At 42.1% G+C, this 24,173-nt stretch overlaps 1 protein-coding gene across 2 annotated transcripts in view; it reads right to left on the bottom strand.

Moving 5' to 3' along the window:
• The window catches only part of ank2b (ankyrin 2b, neuronal), a 151,581-nt gene that overhangs the window by 101,548 nt on the left and 25,860 nt on the right, over positions 1-24,173 (bottom strand). Inside the window, exon 1 of one of the 2 annotated variants that reach the window (XM_069518394.1) lies at positions 9,722-9,959. The exons of the other annotated variant lie outside the window; for it this stretch is intronic. Within the exon in view, the coding sequence (XP_069374495.1) occupies positions 9,722-9,808 (87 nt within the window). The 5' untranslated portion in view covers positions 9,809-9,959. Of the gene's footprint in view, positions 1-9,721; positions 9,960-24,173 lie in introns of those variants that run through there. 2 annotated transcript variants of the gene reach the window in all.

The following is a 24,173-nucleotide window of genomic DNA, read 5'->3' as shown; positions in this document are numbered from 1 at the left end:
TCCACTGGGTTAAGACCCGCACTCTCACACAGACACAGACACACGCACTCCCCCTTTCTCTTTCCATACTGGGCTCTCAGCTGATACGGACTGGAGAATAATAAGTGAAGCTCAGTTCTACTCAGATTTTATACAAAGACTGAATGATAGTTGAAATAACAAGAAACAATACCAGACACTTGCCTTGGGCCAACAGCTCCCCCGTTCTGTTTAGCCTGGAAAGGAAGCTTAATCATCTTCCTGTCTGCTTAAAATAAATGGTTTGTATTTATATAGTGCTGTTCTAGTCTCACACAAAGTGATTCACGTTTTGCCATTCACCCATTCACACACATATTCATACAGTGCATCTATTAGCAGCCCTTTTTTCTATGAGGGGCAGTTCGGGGTTCAGCATCTTGCCCAAGGACTCTTGGGCCTGCAGATGGGGAAGACTGAGATTGAACTGCCGACCTTCTGGTTGGAGAGAACTGCCCTACCCCTCAGCCACAGTCAAGCCCGTAATAAGTTCTGATTCCAAACACCACAGTCAGCAACACTCCGGGATTCCAGACTAAAAACGCTCCAAGGACTTCTGCACTTTCCCATCAAGCTGGAATGACACCTTCACAATGTAAGATCAACACTCACAAGAGTGTATACTTGGCCCAGTGTTGGTTCTCTGATACAAGGAAGGCAAAGAAAGCAAACCTACGTGTAGTGTTACAGTGTCAGTTTATGCACTTCAGCGCACAATGATCACAGCTAATCATTGTGTCCGACCTCACCAGTTTAAATTTCACTCGAGGGCGGTGGTGGAGAACAAAGCACAGGGGAACAATATCACGTTGCAGTGGACCTTTGTTTTCTGTGGCTGATTGCTGGGTTTGCTGAATGTGATTCCCCCCCACCACCGTGGCTAAGGTTGGATTTTTCATTCAATATCAGCCAGTGACCGTTTGTTAGTAAAACTTGATTCGCCCTCTTCACTCTGCAGTTTTAAAGTAAAGTGGGACAACATTGTGGCTTGAAACTTTGGACTCCAGGGATAAGTTTCTCTTGTCAAGCTTTATAAACCGAGGGGTAATCTTTAGACGCCTCCATTACAGCACAACATAACTTATGTAAAGATATCAAGGGGAAAAAAACGGTGCAAACTGCTTCACGACAAACGTGCATGTGTCTTAACTTTCAGAACAGAGAGACAGGTTCAAGCTCTGGTCCCCATCCCCAAGTGACTTACAGAGAGAATATACACTGGAGGAAAATTAGACCATGATTATAGATGCATTCGGAATTCTAGTGTGTTCTCGTACTAACAGAAATAAATATACACCACAAAATGTATTCTTATCTTGCTTATGCTGCTTTCAGACATGCACTGAACTCTGGCTAATCTCCTGACTTTCTCAGGAGGGGCTCTCTGTGAGAATGTAAATGTTCAAGTCATATTTCCACTAACTTTCTCCGAAGTTTCACCCACCAGCCCCAAGGTAAAAAAATTCTGGATAATTGTCGAGTGAGTCCATGTAAAAATACAGCAGGGGCCACGAGTGACTAAGTGGGCACTCCACAGCGGAATTTACACGCCACGTCCTGCCTCCTGCCTGCAGCGCCACCCCTCAACTGAGAGCTCTGCAGATTTGAGTTGTTTTGAAGGCGTCTGACCGAAGACTCTCCTGCAGCATTCTTAATATGAGAAAGGAAAAATCTGAAGAAAGTCCGGACCCCATCGTGTGGACATTTTCTGGAGTTAATGTCTAATGTCCTGCTAGTGATGAAACCCATAAAAATCCTCAATGTTCCTCAAAGTTTTTTTCCATGAAAACGAAAACCCCCTCATGCAATTCACTTATGTAACTCACAGATATCTGAATACATAAACAGAGACAAGGTAAAAGATACAAGAACCAAATTTGCACAAAGTGGTGAATGGTACACGTCTTTCTGAGAAAGAAAGATTTGTGTAGAAGAGAAAAAAAACACACCGGATAATTCTATCTCTAGATTGTCGACATCAAAAGACCCAGAGGGAATCAGTCTGACATGATACTGTCAGTTGAAACAAACTACAATCATTCAAACATCTTAATGTCTTCGTGGTGTCAGTGGAATTTAAGTATCAGCCACAAAACCCATGAATCTGACCACTCTATCCTAGTGGCAACATTATTCTCTCTTGTCAAATGTTAAGGAAAGTGTGTGTGCATGAGTGTGTGAAGTCAGGATATAGGCCACAGGTGCCATGGAAACACACCAGAGGGAAAAAAGCTGACAAGGAAAGATGAAAGTGAGAAGAGAGGAGGGTGAGATGTGGAATATATATCGCTGGCGAGGGGAATGATATGAAAGAGATTCCAACTGTCAGGCCAAATATGTAACTGCGGTATGATGAACAGAGGTGGAAGAGATGCACTAAGTTCCCCTTTGGGGAAGTTGAAATTATAATGTCATCCGTACATCATGTATAACATTATCCTCGGAGTGTTTTAACCTTTTTTGGTTGGGTTTCAAAAAGGCGTTTAGAGTAAATTCATTCTGAAGGCTTGGATGCTCAATGTCCCCGACCTGCCTGATAGAAAATCAAGTTCAACATTCGCTCTGCAGGGGACGTTCTCCTCCGCACAAAAACAGCTTCATGGTCCCCAGCACTGCGACCAGACCAAACCCGAAACCCTCTGGCTCGCACCAAACCCCTTGCATCATGTGAACCAGAGAAGTCCCATTGATCCAAATCCCCTGGTATTACTAGTGCTATGGATCCTCTCATCAATAAATAATCCCCGGCGACGGGAGACGCCTGCTTAGTGTCGGCCTGAGCTCTCCCACTCACACACATTGTTGGTATTAAATCTATTTTCACAATAAATGAGAATGCGACAATGTAATTAAAAAAAAACACTTTGCAGGTATATGATTGAAGCTATAATATGTAATGGAAGATACAGTATGAGCTCCTTGGTTACAAATTTTTCACTTTTTATACTTTAGATCATCCTTTTTATATGAATGTTCATTTCTGCATATTTTATTCTTGATAAGAATCAAATGGAACCATTTATTTAACTGCATCAGACCAGTAATTCAAAGTCACTATAGCCCATATAATTCTTTGGACTTTAACTGACCTGTAATAACTATCATCACTGATTCATATAAAGAATTATCGTGCATATAATTATTTCCCCCCAGCTGTATTGTGTAATGATTCGTGCAGCTAATCGTCAACTATTTCCTGATAGAAAAATGGAAGTGTCTGAGAGAGGCACTTAATTGTGGCCCTGTAAGAATGCCACGCGTCCATTTCTTCAGTTATCATCTGCTTTGGCAGCAGGGAGAGATTGATTTCCTGAGACAAGCGCACATCCAGCAAATCAACTTCCACACCATATTAAACACTCATTAAACTCAGTTTCCCCCCAATTTCCTCTCTGTATCTTTCACCTCATCTCCCATCTTCCATTCTCCGGTATCATGTATTATGACAAGAAGCTTCACCAGCCATCCTGGGTCACGTAGCAACACAACAACAGAATAGCCACACCCTGACCTTCTATGTACCAAGGGTGTGCTGATGTGTCCATGTCAGGAGTTGGTTAATTATAGACGCATGATATATCGTGGTCGTAATCACATTATTTCGCCTTGTTGTCAAATGTTGGGGCCGAATCAACTAATTGTCCATTTTCAGACAGAAAAGACCAGAGGTGGAGATGTGGGAATGTTCTGCCGGAGTCTGAGATGTCACTTCAGATGTTTTCAAGTTAAGGTTTTCCTTTTTGGCAACAGAGCTCTTGGTCGCCATGGTGACGCCTGGGCATCAGTCTTACAGACCATCTGTGTTGTAGTTTGCTGTCCAAAAAAACACGCGGCAGCATGGAGGGGTCAAACACGCTCACACTGACACACACTTCTCCAGGCACGCTTGTACACACACACACACACACACACACACACACACACAAATACACAGATTAAGAACAAAAATGGAGATGATGGCTTATATATCTTTTTTTTTGTTATGATGCACAGATGTTTGCTGGCAGACAAACACAGTGGATACACAGCGAGGACAGCAGACACACAACACACAGCTACAGGAAAACAAAATGATTTAAGAAATCGCTCTCCCGTCAAAATTATGGCCTACAGCGTCTCAACAGACACACACACACACAACTACACATAGAAACTGGAAGCATGCTTCAGCAGTTCAAAACAGCTGAATGTGGGACATTGGTCTTTTGGGCATTTTTGCACGAATGCAGCACACACACACATACATACAGGCCATGCTTAATCTCAATCTTGTCTCTTCCACATTCCTAACTGTCCCTACAACCCTTAGCTCAATTATTTATTGTGTCTACATGAACAATGAAAAGACATCAAACCAATGACTAATAAATAATAATATTTCAACTCTGACTCTTTTAGTCACAGTGCGCCTCCTTATCCTTCGAGTTATTTCCAGACAAATCAGAGCAGACGACAGAGAAGCAACATGGGAATTGTGTCACGCAGGTCAATGGCAGTCCTCCTATTACAATTGACTTTGTCTCGGACTTTCCTGACTCAGATCTCCTCGTTTAAAAACATCCAAAATGGATGTAGTGGCAGGGTCTGGTCTGCTGTGCACTCTCTTTCATTATCAGGTCCTAACACTTCAGTGTCATGGGAATAAGAGATTTATGTTGCTCAAGAAATAAATTGTAACTTGCCAGTGCTGTAAGATGAAAGGTCAGAGGAAGAACTATCATCTGGGGACCATGATAATCTGACAACCCAGTCGTTGGTTATCAGCATAGCTCGCTCTTAACAAAAGAGTCTGACAGATTGACTGCCATAATAACCTGTTATATGAATTTGCTTCTCCACTTGAATGATGGATTTCATCCTTAGCCAGCTAATGTGCTGTTTTAAGTTCCCCATCAGTCTTTTCGCAATTGTAGTGCGTGTTGTAAAAGGGACCTGGGGGGTTTGAAATTTTACCCATCCTGGTGGGTGGATGGTCTGCTGCACAGACGCCAAAGGAAATAAGCTTCAACCAGCCGACTGATCAGATATGAGTCAGGAGCCATTTATAGGCCTGCGTCTGGGAGTGAGTCCGCTCTGAACAGATTCCAAGAGAAAACTTGACAGACAGAATCGGCGTTAATTAGCAACGCTTTAACCTGGATTAAGTTTCTCTATGGACTGATAGTTGGATTAATTAAGTGCCTGGACACACTAACAGCTAATGATCCAATCAGATTGGCATTCCTGACACAGGGGAACACCAGGATATATAGCGCCTTGGTATAAAGGCAAATTCAAGGACCAATATCAAATTGTTTAATGATTTAAATCCAAATGCTGCCAATTTCAGACAATTTAGCAGTTCTTAGTCAAAGTTCTTGTGGCATGTGTTTAGACAAGTTTTAACATTTAAGAAGTTTTTCATTTCGAAGAACATTCATTTCAAATGGGTTTATAGACTAACATGCTTACCTTTCTCAAAGTAAGATATCAAAACATCAAAAGCCATCAATGTTGCCAGAGTACTCTACAGATTACACTAGCTGTTAGGCCTGTCCCCATTATTATCATATCCAAACATTTGAACTAAGTATTGAAAACAAACATTTTATGCATTAAATGTATAACTGCATGCAGTTATCGCAGCTTTGTGGCACAACGTGGACTCTCGTCGTCTGCATGAAGGTCAGATGTATGACATGTCCACTGCTTCGACCTCAAACACCCATAATCTCCCACTCACACTGTTAAGGACATTAGCATCAAGCGTTAGTATTAGACAAGGATCATGACATGTGAAATCATCCAATAAAAACATGTTTGGGGATAGATGACTGCAAACCAACTGTGTTCAGAATATACCTCAGTATTTCTTACACAAGCTTTTACCGCAAAAGAAAACCAAAAAGGAAAAACCTGAACATATTTATATATTACATTGGCATTTAATCATATTGATTGGACTGTAAAAACCATGACCATACAGAAATCTGACTCTTATTTGGCCTAATATGTTTATGTTCCTCCAACAGAAATAAGCTGAGTCACAGAAATAAATCCCTAAACTCTCTGTCCTCTGAAACAAAACACCAATCTGTCTTTTCCAAACTGCCCTCTGCCCCCCCCCCCCCCCCCCCCCAGGACAGACAGACATGAACCTGAAACCCTCCTGCGCTCACCAGAAAATGAAACCTGCACCTTCATCATGACCAGAGTCTGCCTCACCTTGACAGAAGCTATCGTGCGCCTGTGTACAGCAGGGCTGTGTTTCAACCCCTCCATTAGGTCAGTGTAAGGGGGTTTAATTGAGGCAGCCGCAGATTAAAGTACTTAGGGCTTTCATGAAAGAGCCAAGAACACACTATTAAATCAGGGCTGAAAACGTCAAGTCAAGTGAGTGTTTTTGTCCCGATATGCAGGAGTGCAGCAGCAGACGTAAGCACAACACCTCACTGCGAGTCAGTTGGGGTGTGGATGTGTGCTCCAGTGTGCTTATCTAAGCATGGGGGGGAGGGAGCAGATCAATAATTCATCCATTGATTCTGAATGGCCCCCTGCTGCCAAATGCTTCGCCTCCGCCTCCACAGACCAATTTACTTGGATTCTGCATCACTAACATCAACACCTGCTTTCTTCTTCTGAACCTTTTTCACCCTCTGCTTCTCTTTAACTAAAGAAATGAAAGTGACTCGTTTTGTCTTGTAAATTGTATTTTTCACAATTCGTCTCAGTGGAGAGGGTGTGGATGTGGTTTGGAGATTCTGCAGTCAGACGAGTTGACAGCACAGACATTTCCGGAGCCTGAAAAGTTTTGAAACTGGTCGTCTTTCCAAGTTTACTCTTGTTTTTCATTTTTCAGTTTTGCGTCTGTCGCATGTTAGAAACTTCATCAACACTCTTACTTGCTTGGGGTGAATGCTCCGGATAATCTCCAGCTGTGTTCTTACATGAACACACCAAGATATTGTACAGAGGGTTTTGCAAGGGGGGTCACAGGAAAGAGATTGTCCAGAGCCTCTGACATTTGCATTCTCACTTACAGCCCCTCTGGATAATTTCAGGAGAATATCCAGAGCTCCGTGCATGTCTGAGAGCAGTTTTACATCGATGTTACTGACCGCCTGACAAATCACAGTAGAGGAGACAATTGGTTTGTGTACTATGCATCAGCAAAGAGAATGGAGCTGCTTTTTCTTAACCCAATCTTTCATTTCTCTCAAGAGCAGCCTTGTCCTATTCCACTGTTTGATCCAAAATGGACTCAAACGCTGTAAGTGAATTACTGCTGCTGGACACATGTAGCACGTAGCACAGTCCTCTGCATGAGATCTCATCCATATATACATATATATACATACATATCCGCACATGCGCTTTGTGTCCAAGAACTGGATATCATTGAAGAGCCAGACACCTATCACTGTCCATATCACCACCTTTAAACGTGGCAACCAATGAGACCCACTTAATTTCATATTGTCATACTGTATTACTTGTTTTGGCCCGAGAAGAAAATCGCTAACATCAGCATATTTAACACCAGAGAGGTCCTCAGGGATTTATGAAGCACTATCCATGCCCATTAAGGAAGCTCGGCAGACACGCCCTAAGGCAGCAGGCTTTATGGTCTATGAATGGAGGTGTGGCTACATGCTAATCGCTGTGGTGTGTTTTGTTTTGCCAATTTTTTTTTTCTTGTGTGGGGGGGGGAGGTCTTGAGTGTCTGCTAATTAAAGGAGGCTTAGTGTTTATCAGAGTGGGCTAATTGCAGTATTTGGTGCTGAAATGGAAGAAGTGGCCACGCCTCTTTCTATCATTTAAAATGTTTCAATCAACATGGACGAAGAGCGACAGAGCCCAATGAGCATAGAGGCACTGGATCTAAATCGTCCACCAAGAAACAGCAGGTTGATTCACACGTCATCAAAAAGAAAAGGTTTGACCAAGCTGGTCTCTCTTCGGGATTGACTCCACAAAGCGGATAATGGAAGAAGAACGATACAGAGAGAATGGAGGAGGAGAGAGAAAAACAGAATCTGACAGCTGGACAGAAACAAGACGTACAGAAATATAAAGACAGGCTGAGGACAGCAGAGTGATCTGATGATCTTTATATAACTTGTATGTTTGTTAACCTTCACCATTGTACCAGCTGTACCAGGTCCACCCTAACAACACGGATCCACACGGCCTTCACAAACCAACGTAATGATTGCCTACTAGATGTCTGAGCTGATTGATTATGTCACATGTCTCTGTCACAGGGTTCAAGCACGATGACTGCAAAACAATTCCATGTGAGCTTGCAGCATGGTGGATGAAGAGTGTCTCTGATGCAATACTGCACTTGAAAAGGTGCAAATAGACAAATTCATAGGCTGCTTGGAAAGAAAGGTCATAATATAGATTATGGATCATGGTTGAAAAGATTGTGATGTGATTTGTTATTAAGATCACCCACTACTTCCCTGTAACGAGAACGTCAGGAAGCCAAACTTTCTAACTACTCACTACAAACAGATAAAAGTTGGTTTGAAACCATGACTATGATCACTTCCAAAGCTCAAACACGTGGTTGCAGCAACCCTCAGGTAGCAGATCAGATAACACTCATACTGATGAACTTCAGACTTGAAAGTGATCTTGTTGCGCAGGTAAAATTAAATTGAGTTATGGCCTTTTGTTGTCGGTTTAACATGTTGATCAGAAAACTACAACACAGCATTAATGAACCTGATGCACAAAAAAACATAAAAAACCATTTGCAAGAATAACGAACGTGTACAAAATTTAAAAAATGTAACAGCAACAGTTGTTCTTCATACCGTCCAAATATTAAGTCTGAGCTGCTATTCTAATGAATAAGTAATTAACTAAAATACATTAGCTGGACTTAATGATATATAATGATACTAGAACTGAAACAATTGGTTGATTAATTGACAATTGTTATGAACACTGATTAAAGTGATTTTTCCAGAAAGAGCTGCAGCCTGTAATATTATAATGTGTGTTATCAAATGCAACAAATTATATTGTAATAAAAATAATAATGAAAGTACTTATAATAAAAAGCTCACAATATTTCTTAATTTCCGTGTCTTTAGTAACACAATGATCTGTGCTGTTGTTGAGTGTTGAGGGAGATGGGTGTGTGCGCTCGTGGCAGAAAAAATAAAACTATAACCAGCAAAGAATGACATGTTCTCTGAGGATAACAGGATTGGATCATATCTGCTGATGGCTGATATTGGTGCGTCCACAACAAGGCACACACAAAGAGCGAGTGGAGCGGAGCGCGGACCCACCCTGTCAGCATGCGAGAGGAGCCTCCTCCTACTACTCACCACCTCGACCACTTCACAACAACAACAACACCACAGTGACACACAGAGACCAAGAGAGGGGGTATACAGGGAGCAGGGTGAATATGAGAGAGCGGTGGAGGAGGAGGAGGAGGAATCCGTCAAGGGAAAGAAAAGGTGGGAATCAGCAGGAATGGAGAACTCCCACTGGAGAACAGCTTCTCTCCAGGGGTGAGGGGGAGATGGGGCGAAAAATCAAGTCAGCATTGTGGGGAAATAAGCTTCAACTCAAGCTGGCACTTAAAGGAAATAATAAAAATCTCTTCTAACACTGTTCTCCACCTGCTCCACCTCCCCTGCCCCCAGCTCCGGCTCCCTCACACCCTCTGTGCCATGTGGCTCTCCATCTCTTCATTTACCTTCTTGGGTCTCTTTCTCCTCTGTCCCAGCCCATTGAGGCGATCGTTGGGGTCCAGCCTGTAGTGGGAGTGGTTGTCCTCACTCATTCTTCCCCCCCCCTCAAAAACAACCACTTTTCACTCCTGTTTATTCCTCGTGTTTTCTCTCCTTCCTCTTCTTCTTCTCTCTGTCCCCCTCTCCTCAGTGAAACGAAGCGAGGCGACCTCTCTCCTCTCTGGTCCTCACTCTCTGACTGTGAGGAGCGGCGAGCCAGGCGGAGGGGGGGTGGTCGGGGAGGGAGAGGAGGGGAGGGGAGGGGAAGGGAGGGGAGGAGGGAGCACAATGGTGTTGCTATGGCAGCAGCTGCCACCAGTGTTTATCTGGAAACCTCGCTGGCAAACCAAAATAGTCTCTGCACGCTCACACGCACGCACGCACGCACGCACGCACACACACACACACACACACAGCCTTATGTGTGTGTTTTCTCTCATATTTCTCACTGTCATGAAATTGTTTGTGAGTACAATCCTGAAATTTTTTGAATGAAAGTTCAGGAAAAAAACTACACCTAAAAATCAAATAATAATTGATATGGCAGTGTGATTGATCAATTGACATCACCAAGCATTTGAATGGGATATTCAATGTACACTGATGAATACCAAAATGCTCCTTAATCATTTATACGTCATATTTTATTTTTATAACGTTACACATTAAATAACTTGGAGTGTTGGTCAGGTTACAACACAGGGGAATTAGTTTTTTCTTTTTATTGTTTCATTTGTGTTTTTTTAAGACTAACAAAAAATCAGCAAGCTGTAGATGTTCTTGCGGTTCTACTACTGTATACACTGTACTGTATGTAGATACTAATATGTAAATACACACACTGCCAACAATGTATATAATTGTTAAAGTAATTTCCATGTTTCAATATTTATATTTATGATTCTCTGTTGCATCATCTCAGTGAGTCTTGTGGTGCATTTGAAATAAAAAGTATTTTCAAGTGTCTCCTTCATGATTGTGAGTGTGGTGTGAGCTCTGCGCACACGTCCACAGTTTACAGGGTATGCTGACAGTTCACACTCATTGACAGACTGTTGTGGCCTCAGCCAAACGCCCCTGACCCCTGCTTGAAGAGGAGGATGAATGCTACAAAAATCCATTTTATAGATTACAGTTTTATGTCAAAGAGTTCTTCAGCCTGCAACAAGTTTTTTTTCCACCAGTTCACATTGAGGAGAAGCAGAAGACAGCTGCAGACAGAATGTTTTGCTCTTTGCTTAAAAAATAAAATGAAGATTATTTAAATGACTGAATAGAAATTGAATGAAAACTGGATCCAGCATCAATTTAAAACAACACTGCAGAGACGAGACATTGTACATGAGAAAGGGACAGAGGTTGGGGCCTATGGGATGATGACCGCTTTTGAATGGCTGGAGAGATGAGCGAGGACAAAGCTGCCGAGGCACAGCCTCATGTTACAGGTTCCACTACTCAACTGTGAAACAGAAGCCTGTGTGTTTGGGTCTCTCCTCCGTAGGTTCAGTCGATAAACTTCCAGCCAGTGAGGATTACACACCCAGACTCACACAGCAAATCCACAGCACCTTGTCAGTCTTTGTTGTCTGAAGGCAGCCAGGTCTTAAATCCATGTGTACCCAAACCCCTCCCTCACACACAGACACACATGCACGCACACGAACACACGTGTGCGCACACACACACACACACACAAGCGCTTTATGAGTTCCTTTGTAAAAAAACATTGATTGGCTGTATCTTAATGATGGCCCCTGGCTATGGGCTCCCAGTCACAGCAGGTTGGAGCAGAATCTCATTAATGGATGAAAAATGGAATCTTCTGTTTTCATTTCCTCCATCGCCACCTCCTGTTTTGCTCACTCACACACCAACTTAACCATACCAGAGCCTGTGGATATTACATCTTTTTGTGTCTCCATCATGGACCCTCTGTTTTGCTTTGGGGCACTCACTATATTCACATTCCAACTCACTTTATCTTAACTGGTTTCTTAAACGGAGCATCAGTCACACTGATGACAGCCAGTCTATAGTGGAAATCAGAGCAGGGCCGTAGCCAATGTTTTAGGTGTTTTAAGGGTCAAAGTCCCCCAATGCACACCCTCCACCACAAACAAATAACTAGACACATGAAATTAAGTGCATACATTTTATGCAGATAAAAATAAAAATGACTAAATAAACTTTAATTTCTTAGGAACATCATGTTTCATTCATTCAGTAAAACAAGCATTATATTTTACTGGATTACTACTTATTGAAGAATGCAAATGTCCCTTGGTTGCTAAAATGCCAAAATCTGTTCATCTAACACTTTTGTTCAGGGTAATAAACATATCTTGGCCACATCCTTTGATTCAGTTTTAAATATTAAAAAAATGAATAGATTTCAAATTAATTTGCTGTGAATATTCACCTTCCACCATGAGATGGTACCGACTATGTTTTTGGTGATTCACTCAACCTTTCTACACCAAAATGGTTGTAATCTACTGTGCGTGTTTCAACCTGTTACTGGAATACGCCTTGCAAATGCCAGAGGACACACCTGCCAACAGTGACCAGGGAAGGACGGAGACAGGAGCAGATGGAGGAGAGAGACAGGAGGAAGAGGAGGAAAAGGAGAAAATGTGATGCATGTCTGTCGGGGGTTCTTCAGACCAGGCCAGACTGGACCAGAGCAGATGTAACAAGCTAGAAATACCATCATTATCATGAAACACAGGCAGATATGTTAATCTTACACCTTATTAGCCCAACAGCATCTGTTCCATAACTGTGCAGCAGACTTCATATTTACATCTTTCTCAGGTCTACCAGAGGGAAACATTCAGCTGTGCGCTGTCCCGCCACATTACACCGGAGAAAAAAAGATTTTCCACGGATCAAGTCTGCTCTTTCTTTGAGATGTTAGAGACTTCAAGGACCCCATGACATGGACACTTCAACTTTCTGAAAAGCCCATTTCTACCGGAAACCACTCGTCACTGGTGACTTCATGCTGCAGTTAAGTGTGTAACCAAAAGGTCCAACTGAGTCATCAATAAAAATCCTGCCTTTCACCGATTGATCCATCAATGTCAAACTAACTTTCAATTTGATAAATCTAATTAACTAAAAATATCATTTAGACAAATTTTCATGCAACAGAAATACTGGAAAAGAACAATTCATCAACAACAATGTGTATCTGTGAGAAATCCTTGTCATGCACATCATACTAAATCATATAAGAGAAGTTGATTCGTAATTTGATCATCTTATTTTGTGTCTATTATGAACCCATGTGTGTTGGTGTTGCCCAGAAGACACACACGTAAAGAACTTTAATCTGATTACAGATTTTTCCTAAGAGAGATAAATTATGCCCGATTAGGGGATCAAAGAGCTTCTTACATAAATCAAGACAAGAGGAAATGTCTTGTTTTGAAGAGACAAACAGAGTCTGTTAAACAAGTAAAAAAAACTGCTGTACTTACAAACACAGAATTAGTGAGGCGAAAGAACTACGGAGAGAGCTGGTGATCTTACGGAGCATAAATTTCAAAAGTAACATACTATAACATGTGAACATGTCTGAGGTCCAAAGGGTTTTTCTTATTGACTGAAAAGCAAAGATCATGGATGCGAGCCACCTTGGTAAACATCTTTGTTCCTTCCCTTGTTCCATGATGAACAAGCCTTGACTTCTGGAAGAAACTCAAGAGTTTAACTGCTGCCTCTTCACACTGAAAAGTTGAAGTTGTTTTTGGTCGTCAGTTTTGGCCCTGGTAGTGATGCTTGACCTGAGGAGTTACTAAAAGCAGATTAAAGCCACGCCACATGAAGGCATTATCCTCTTTATTAACCTTGCATATCTCCAGCAAATTGCACGCTGGAGATTAGTTAGATTTACAGAGGATGCAGAGATCATCCGCTTCAGACTTGTTGAAGGTACAGAAAGTCAATAACTGCCATTCTACGAATACACACTGATAAATGATGTCTGATCGGGGACTGCAATGGCTTCTGGTCATTAATCAACACATTTGCTAAGTCTTTGTAGCTAATGGAACAGGACACAGCCTGTTCTTATGATGTAACACGGACAGGATGGGCTTGACGCAACCGCAACCTCATGCAGTCCACTACTTGGTCTGATTCAATAAAAACGCCACATTTTGTCCCAAACAATGCACTTCTTTATCTTTGCGAGCACTTGAGCAGACTGTGATGTAAGCGGGAAAACATTGCTGCTGCAAGGAGGCAAAGCACTCGAGCAGGCATGTGTTCTCTGTAGATGAAGAGATCATTCAGACCTCGACACCCTTGTAATCAGGGGACTTTTTCCAGTACGCGTACAAGACGTTCTGCTGGAGGCTTCTTCCAGTTATTGAGGGAGTATTTTCTCTCCACAGTTGCCAAAGTTCCTTATTGTGGTTTCTCTTTGTAAAGTGCCTTGAGATTATGTATATTGTTATTTAAGCACGATACTAAAACCATTTTATTGAAATGTACCTTAAAACAGTTTTGGGGCATTTCCCTTGTAGGTAGAAGATCAGTTTCTCCTACTGCATCCAAGCAAAAATCAACCACTAAATAAAAAAATCTTGTGGATCACAACAACAACTCATGTCACCGTGACAAATGACCAACTATACACAGCGCATTCACTTCTTGGACATTTATGTGCAACTCCAAAGAACGATTGACCAGAATGTTATTGCAAACACAGCTTAGCAACACTCATTAAAATTTAACGACAGCAATATGTTTGTGCACGCGAAGCAATTATTTTCTAATGAGACACTATCAGCTATTTTACTCCCTTCTGGCTGATGTTTGCCAACGGAACAAGACATTTCGAGCATGTACAACACACACAGACAAACTACATTTTCTGTCATGCAAAAGAACATTGTCTGACTCAGCAGGAATTCAAAATTCATTCATTTACAGGTTTTGAATTACTTACCACTGACATTTTTGCTGTTGTTTCATCTTTAAATGGCTTCCCAAAACATTTTATTTTATTTTCATGGCAGCAAAGGCTGACGTTAAGGCCTCTGTTCGCATCATACAAACTAGTTTGTACCATGTAGCCTGTTTTCTGACCACATCTAGAGGCCAGTGCTGTGAATGCTTGTTCTAAACGGCGACGCACGCACGGTGGGTTGAAAAGCCTGCTGCCACAGCCTCCTCCTGACTGCGTCCTACTGCCACAGCCCTGATTACAAACGATTGAACCAATCATTAAAAAGAACACAATTGCAAGCCCACGGGCCCTAATGTTTGATATTTCAGGAGGTACACATTGGGTATTTGTGGAGGCATTTGTGGAACCCGGTGCAAGAGGAAAAACTGTTGAAAACATCCACTGCCCTACCCACACTTCTTTCATACCCCATCCAGGTAATTCCACAATCCAACAAGTATTGTCTGATGCAACCTGAGATTAAACCGGACATTAAACCGTCTTTACCCTGCAAGCTTTAAAGCACAAAGTCTGAGTAATGTCCGATTGAGCCGATGTGTGAACAGAACAGGTCACTGTCCAAAGAATTCACAGCAAATGAGAGGGTGCATCTTGATTCATGTGGAGAACACAAACACCTGAGGTTGAAGAAGAAGGGTCACTTCTAACTGAGCCAACACCAGAGGCATTCATCGAAAAATATCCAGAAATATGTCTTTCATGGGATGAAAGGTTCATCTTATTCGCTTCACAATTGGCATCTGTATCGTTATGGGCCCAGGCAAGTGCAGTGTCGATCTGGACATAAAATGCGTTCGATATTATTAAACTTTGAATACAGTAAAAGCGCTCTATGGCAGCGGTGGCTGGGACTCATCACCGTAAGTCAGCGCTTTCCCGTCAGCCCTCTTTGTGCAGCAGCAGAGGTTGAGCAGGGTTGTGTAGACCGAGTCCAGCAGCAGGTCAGGTATTTGCTGCAACCAGCATTATCACAGGCCAAAAAAAACCAGCCCATTCCAAATACGCAGGTTTCAAGCAGACCCTGCTCTTGTCAGACAAATGCAAGGAATGAAAGAGTTTTTCTCACCTAATGCAATTTCTGCAGTTTACTTTTTGCACCATGTCCTGTCATCTCCATGCATTGGACCTGTTTCTCAGTGTATTTTAGAAAACTGCTTTAGTTTATTGTGGTTAAGTTCAACTATGACAAAATGAACTCGCTAAAAAAAGTAATTTTATGCAGGTTCCAAAAGGGAAACAGTAAATATGGATGTGGTGAACTTGTGTAGCGTTGGCCTTTCTGTAAAATAATGCTAATAGCAATTGGACTGGGAACAAAACAGGTGTTCAAAAGTTACCTAACAAAGTTCTCTACAGTCTCACGCTGAGACCAAGCTTAACCAAGCAAGTGAACATCAGCTGGAGAGTGTGTGTGCATGGGAACAGTGTTCCGAAGCCAAAACAAGAGATTTCTCTGTTCTCCGCCTATTAAATTAAAACACAAAGAAGAAACCAAGATTCTTCACTTTATGACCCGGAGAAGAAAAAGTCTTTTCAAACAGTTTGAGAGAAAGAGAGAGAGAGAAAGAAAGAGAGTGAGAGAGAGAGAGTCAGGCCTCAGTGACACTGACCTGGCCTGACACCACTTCCATTAAAATGCCTGGCTGTGATGGGCTGGAAGGAAATGGCCTTACACACATACAAACCAAGACAAAAGGAACTTCTACATTCCACCATGTCACCGAATGCCCCCCATCCCACACACACACACACACACAGAAACACACATAGAAACACATGCATAAAGGTTTCCCAGAGCAATCAAAGTGATTTAGCCGCACAGACCTCAGCAGTGACTTTGAGATGCTCAGATTGTGGACGCGTATGTCACACTAAACCAATGGCCTGGGAAGAGAGAAGACACGAGACATAGATAGATCGAAGCATAAAGTCAAAGCAAACAGAAAAGAAAAGAAAAATAAAGGGAATAAAGATTTTTTTTCTTAATAAATCAGCAAAATAGGATTTAGTTATAGTCTAATCTCTATCTCAACACGAGGACCGAGAAGTTCAGCTTTACATTAAACCTGTTTCATGTCTAAACTTGTGTTCCTCTCTTTGTGTAACACTTGAAGTCTGGGATTAGCTTTCAGGAAAGGACCATGATTATGCACAAATGTGGATTAGTCAAGGGGCAAGTGGACCAAATGCCTTTGGGCCTCAAACTATGAAGGACCCTGTTAATCCACTCAGCCCAGTGTCACAGGGAGTTACTGTATATTGGACACTTCTGCAGGACATACCTGTTTATGCAGCAGGTAAAACTCAGAGGATAATCTCCTGAAATTATACTAAACACGTGAAGACAAATGTCCGAGTGTCAGTTGCTGCAGAAATGTTTTGTCCTGCCAGCTCCGGAGTAAAACCTCCAAATAATGTGCAAATGAGCCCATTAGAATACAGCAGCAGTTTATTTATTATTCAGAGGATTTACATCGTGGGAGTGAACGTGTTGATGACATTATTATTTTCAGAGTTCATGTCTGAAACGAGCTTCTGTCTGTTTCCATGTGTTGGCGAGTACTGCTGCGTATGTGAAAACAGTTGTGTGTCGTGTCTGAAGTTTGAAAAGTATAAAAATCAGATGGTGGGGACTTAAGTGAGCTCCTGGCATGAAACTTTTGATCTGTGGAAGGTCGTGATGCAGACAGTGCATTGCATCAGGGTTATAATGCTGGTGATCGCAGGAAAAATTAGGAGCATGCTGGATGTTTCTACCCGAGGCTGTGATTCTGCATACTAACAAAAGGATTTGTATTTCATTTGAGGCTTTGTGACGTCAAAGAGAGGCACTTGGGTAAGAGTTCAAGGCTCTATTTTGTAATCCACAACGATCAAAGCTGGAATGAGAAGACCTTCTCGGCTAGGTTGTTGGACACACTGTCGGCCAATTGGTGACTACACAATGACGAGGATCATTACAAGCAGTCGAACGTACTGAAAACCTCCCAGCTCTGCATTTTAAAGGCCGACCTGCTCTTTGTATCCCCGCCCTTTGTGCCACTCGGTGAGCCGCGTGCCCTGTCAGCTGGCTGGCAGAGAGGGAGGAGGGCGTCTGGCTGAGCACCAAGCTCTCTGAATATTTTATGAGGGGTAGAGAGGGTGGAAGGGGGTATCAAGGGAGGGGTAAATGAGCAGAAAATGAAACGGACATTGTACATCAGGTTTTCAGTGCTATGTGATGCACTTCATGAAGCTTTCCGTCTCAAAAACAGATTCAATTAACTGTCTTTCTTGAATTTGCATCTCCCATCATCGTGGGCTTTGAGACGGTCTAATCCTCCACAGATTGTAAAACCCATTGAGACAAACTCCTCTCAAGACTGAATGGAGTGTTTTTTTAATAGCACAGCTCCTGATGTGAGCACCAGCCTCTGTGTAACAACAGTGTCTCCCATTAGTGAAATCCACTTCAGACCTGTTGTAAAAACCCTCTCCACATGAACTCTTCTATATGAACGAAACAGCAGCAGGGGGATTGGGGGTCATGTTGGTGTCAATGTCGGCATAATGTCCACGTCGAGCCTACTCGTCCATAAATCTGTACCGTAAAGCACTTTCAGTGGTCGTCAAGACTAGATAAGCACTATTTAAATACAGATCGTTTACCATTTATTTATGTCATAAACTCCACCTTCTCCATGTCAACAGATGGGACATGAACCAGAATGTCAAAGTATGCATCAAATACATTTTTCCAAAGACGCTTTCTGTCCTTTCAGCTCATTTATAAACATTTCATCAAATTAATGCTTGTTTGCTGTTGGATGCTATAAAACAGGAAGAGACGTCGTGATTGGCTCCTGATTGGTCGATGTTTTGGTGTGTTTTGGCGTCTCCAAATGATGTCACCAGCGCAAGATAGAACCACCCGTGTCAGAGATATTTTGGCTTCATGCTACAGTGGGAGGACATGTCCATCTGCATATAGAGGGTTTTTTTGTTTTGGCACAGTTCAACACAGAATGTGAAACTCGACAAGTAAGTCACTTTAACTGTGTGAATTCCATATGTTTTACCACACCCTCCATGAAAAAGCATTAGCTGCAGGGTCTAATGAGGCTATCGGCAGCTGCTGATGACCCGGACAGGACGGTGGTTAAAAAAAGCAGTGATGAGGAATTGATTTGGCTAACAGGCTGATCCATAGCGTGACGATGTCACATCAGATCCAGCCTCGGACACCGCTAACCAGAAGACCAGCAACAAGCCTGCATCTTACTGATCCATCTCAGAGAAATTGAAGGAGACGGTGATAAAACGAATCAATGACTCAATCAATCAAACTTCAATTTGTGTGGCAACAGCAATTCAAAGTGCTTTACAGATTGAGACTGACATGCTGATAAAACCAGTGATACAAAGGTAAAGAAAATCAAATTAAAGAAAAATTCAATCCAATCACGTTCTAGAGATCTCAACTTTTCCATATGAAGTGTTATGAGGATCATTCTGTGTGTGTGTGTGTGTGTGTGTGTGTGTGTGTGTGTGTGTGTGTGTGTGTGTGTGTGTGTGTGTGTGTGTGCACGTATAATATTCACTGCAAATCCCTTGCTGGTACTTGTATGTGTGACTGTACTGTGTGTATCCATATAGTGTGTCTCCAGCTGGACTCCCGCTGAACCACTTCCTCCCCGGCTCTCGGAAACAGCGTTGCTATAGTAATTGTATCTAAGTGAATAACCATAGCAACCACTTAGATGCTTTTGATGGCACAGTGGTAGCTGATGGTTTTCAGTGCTGGAGATCAAACGTGCCTGGTGTTGTTAGAGGAGGGCGAGGAACGGGAGGAAGAAGAAAGCTTACAGCGGAGAGGGAAAACAAAAGGACAAAACCAGGAGAGGGAGAAGAAGAGGAGAGGAGAAAATCAACTGGAGGAAAAGAGATGAAAACGGAGACAGGGAAAGGACCAAAAAAAAAGAGGATATTCCCTGAAGGCAGCACCACCCCTTTAAAATCCCTCTGGTCTAATAATTACCTGTCAGGGGTATACTGTGTAAGTAGAGCAGCTCCTGTTTTCAGGTTTGGAATCAGAGGAAGTGAGAAGTGAATGTTTCCCTCGGTTTAATTAGTTAGAGCCAATGACTTCACAGGGAGATAATTCTCTTTCAAATAACTCTGATTCAGCACTGGAGCCGTGACTCTAGCCGCGGAGTTCAGGATGAAGACTGGTTTGAGTTAAAACACCAAGTAATCTTCATGAACGCCTTTATGACTGCTTTCAGACATGCAATGAAAATACAAGCCCCCCAGATCATTTCAGGAGATCATCCAGAGGTGCTAAATGTACTGTACGAAGACATCCAATTGAAAAGTACATTAACCTGAAAACAAAACCCCTTCATGAAATTGACTTATATGTAACTTGTAGTTATAAGAATATGTTAATTGGCCCTGCTTCTATTTTCACCCGCCCCTCAGCCGCTCGCCTGCAGCTGACTCTTCAGCTTCGAAGACATTCTGGTCTTTTTTTTTATTCCAACTCTCAGCTTTTGGCAAAACAGCAGAATCTTTTTTTAAATCATCACAGCCCCCCCCACTATCTTCCAAACAACCACCTGTCAACCATGTCGAGGACGACATAAAAAATCTGCTTGGACCTTGAACCAAATCTCCACAGAGCTCTCAGGGGTTAGCGTCAAACGAGTTTATCCAAATGAGAAAGAGAAACTATAGATATTTGTGTTTTTCGTTTTAGATCACATTTACATTCACAGGTGTCAAGCCAGAAGGAGGCCGGGGGAACCCTCATCTGTCCCGTCTCCAAAAAAACCCTCCCCAAGGTGTCTGTCTGTTGCCAGGGCAACTGGGCTAAAGGTAACACTGGAGAGGAAAATACCAATGGAGACGAGGGGGGCCAGACGAGGGGGGCCAGACGAGGGCGGCTGATGTGGCGATGACAAAGACACAGACACGCAGTCAGCTGAAACCTTCACGCTTCATGGCTTCACTGTTGGTAAAAATGTACAGACTAAATATGAATGAGCAGCTGTGTAGGAGTGCATCATATCTGAATAAAATATCGCTTACAAAATGTGGTTTAATGCCTCCGCTGCCTTCTCCTGAACAAAAACTGCACCACGGAGCTCATCACTGGAGATCCAGTTCTTATTAAAATGTACCATTCCCTCCTAATTACAATTAAATAGGGTTCTTGTGCCGCGCTCGTCGATCTTGTCCCATCGTTAGCCGCCTCCCTTCCCACCCACCTCCGTCCCCAGACACGTGTAAAACAACTTCAGGAGCAGCACTGGTGAGAGAATGAGCCTGCACTGGCCTACTTTAAAAGCTGAGGGGGCAAAGAGTAAAGAAATTAAAAAAGAGAGGAGAGAAAACAGACAATTTATTCTGTTATCTGATACTATGAGGCCAGGGTCTGGAAAATAAATGAATTCGATCAATCACACCAAACCTGCTTTTGTGGCACGGTCAGAATAACCACTGGATGACACAAAAACATCACACTGGCCTTAAAGTTGTAATATCTCCAGCTGCTCCAAGTCAGGATCTTCATATTAACAATGGATGAAATTGTGCGAAGGGAAAGCTGTCGCTCATGGTGACAAATCCAAAGAGAATTATTACTCAATCACAGACCTTTTTGGTGTTTTTCATCAGCAGTTGTTTGGGGACTAACCCTGAGCTAAAAGTGAAAACCGCAGCAGGCGAACACAAACTTAACTCTCAATGACTGATAGTATGATATGTTCTGATTAGTGCAACCAGACTGCAACTGTGTTTTTGTTACCTTACAATAAACCTTACAGCAAATCTTGCATTCTAATGCTTCCTCCTAGACCCTGATCTTCTAACCTCGTCAAAAATGTGTTGCGGAAATGTCGGCATTGGTGAAAAGAGAGGTACATTGAGCAAGATACTTCTCTAATACCCTTAACAAAAGTAAATAGTGCATAAACAACATGTAACATTGGCTTCATGTGTCTATAATAGTGGAATATTTGATCCACAAAGATTCAAAGTGATACTGAAAAATCAAGGGGAAGCAGATTGAAGAGTCGATATAGGCTGAAGACTGGAGTGTTCAAAGTGACTAACTGAAATAGAATTTCTATCTGATATTTTGTATGGAAGCTGGAAGGCAGCAAAGTAAAAACAGCTACTAGTGGTTTTAAAGTTATAATTCCTTCACATACTCATTCATTCAAACTACATTTTGATGCTATTTATGAGTAGATTTCCTTCTATTTTTTTTTATTTAGCAGTTTGCAATTGCTTTTCTATGTAAAACAATTCTGGAGGGAGGAGTCTGCCTTTGCTGACCATAGCACGAAATACAAGAAATCCACAGAAAACGGGCTCATGATGTGGTAGACAAACACCAGCTTGTGACCATGATTCAACTGATCACACAAACTGTTGACCTGACTGTTCGAGCTGCAGGGATGAGGACGTTTGCAGGACTCTGCCCCTCTTCCAATGAGTCGATAAATAATTTAGATACAGCTCAGAGTACAAGAACATTTCCCTGATAATGTACGGAGTTCATACATGCATTAGTCGTTTTATATGTGACAACTAAATAAAAGAAGATACGGTGTAGACCGGGTTCCCACTCGAGTGAGTGGAGCACAGAGTGAAGAAGCAGAAGGAAGGAGAGGACACTCGAGGATGACTCAGTTGCACTCATCTGTGGAAATGAAAGAAAAATCTACATACGAGCCGGTGCAAACTTTGGATGGAATAAAAAGCTGACGCACTGAGCTGTTGACTCATCACCTGAAGCTCTCAGGTTCACCGACAATCAGCAAAGAGATTTGCTACTTAAAACGTCAGATGTGAAGGGAAATTATTGAAATGCACTTCATGCAAACACTTTAATGTTTCACTTCCTTTATATTTCACCAATATCTGATCCATGAGCACATGTTAACACATACATACTAAAATATAACATATATAACTTAACAATGTAATTTATATTAATCTTCTTCCACTTTTATTTTATTATCTCTTTGAGAGATCAACACCATGTTTGACATGTGTTTACCTTCCTTATGTGTGTATATATAAAGCTGACAGATCTGAGACACTTCAACTTCAAATCTTTATATTTCAGTTAGTGAGGGGCGCCCTCTTTTGGATACTTACTAAAACTACATGGCCAAAGTTTACAAATGAGGAAAGCCGTTTAAAATGGTTTTTCATTCATCACAATCAACACAGACATTAATGATCTATTATATATGATCTGAATGACTAATGTTGAGTAAACAGGGATGTAGGAGAAGGCAGCTTCCACAGAGTTCACCGAGATAACTGGTTCACATTGTTGTGTCCTCCTCTCCTGACCTTCTCCACAATACACACACACACACACACACACACACACACACACACACACACACACACACACACACACACACACACACACACACACACACACACACACACACACACACACACACACACACCTTGTGAATGTGCTCTGCTATTCTTGGCAGCAGCTCACACGCACTCTGTCAAAGTTCTCTATCACACGCACACACAAACACACACAGAGGGGACAGAGACATCCACTGTCCGTGTCAAAAATAACACAGCTGACAGTTTGCCATAAATAAAAAGGTGCAGGAGGAACCAGGTGTGTGTTTGTAGTGGCAGCATGTGACTGGCATCAGCTGGCACTGACCTGGTGTTGGGTTACTGCAGCACAGTGGGACTGCTCACACAGACAGTCATGGTAAAAACACCTTTAGTAACACAGGAAGCCAGGCACAAACATAAGAACTGACAGAAGCTGTTGTTTCTATTAAAGGGCCCCTCCACTGACTTCTACATGATGGGCTGCTTAACTGTTAGCTCAAGAGCATTTTAGCCATGTCCAAATTCACCTTGTTTGTGATTATAGTGGTGGATGTGCAGTGGAAACACTTCTATGTGTAAAAAGAGCAATTTATGTTTTATTCCTTGCTAAAATGCAGGTCAACGTGGTAATCTTATTTATCAACAGACGATTAAAGCATGATCCTAGAATTTGTCATCATCATCACTTTGAAAGTTCTTGCAGAACTCATGAAAGTCAAACTATTCTCTCCCCGGGTCTTAGTGTGTCTGCCCTTACATATTTCATCCCTTCCATTTCACCTATACATTCAAAACATCCTCCTCCACCATGAGGAGCAGCAGACAAATCTCATTACAATGATTCTTTAACAGGCCAAGGAAATCAATGAACTCATCACAAGGTAAATGCAACATGTAAGACAGTTTGCAATAACAGCATCAACAAGAAATGTGGAGTGTGTCAGCAGTGCCCCCTGCTGTTTTCATATCAGTAGGGTTTGTATTAACAAATGAATTATGACTACTTACAATAGGGCACAAACATACTATGATAGTTCTCTGAGGGCATCTTCATAAAAAATGCATGTAACTGCTTA

The sequence above is a fragment of the Paralichthys olivaceus genome, chromosome 22 (assembly GCF_024713975.1).
Source record: "Paralichthys olivaceus isolate ysfri-2021 chromosome 22, ASM2471397v2, whole genome shotgun sequence".
NCBI lineage: Eukaryota > Metazoa > Chordata > Actinopteri > Pleuronectiformes > Paralichthyidae > Paralichthys > Paralichthys olivaceus.
The sequence above is the reverse complement of the archived record's forward strand: the minus strand, read 5'-3'. Positions and strand labels throughout refer to the sequence as shown.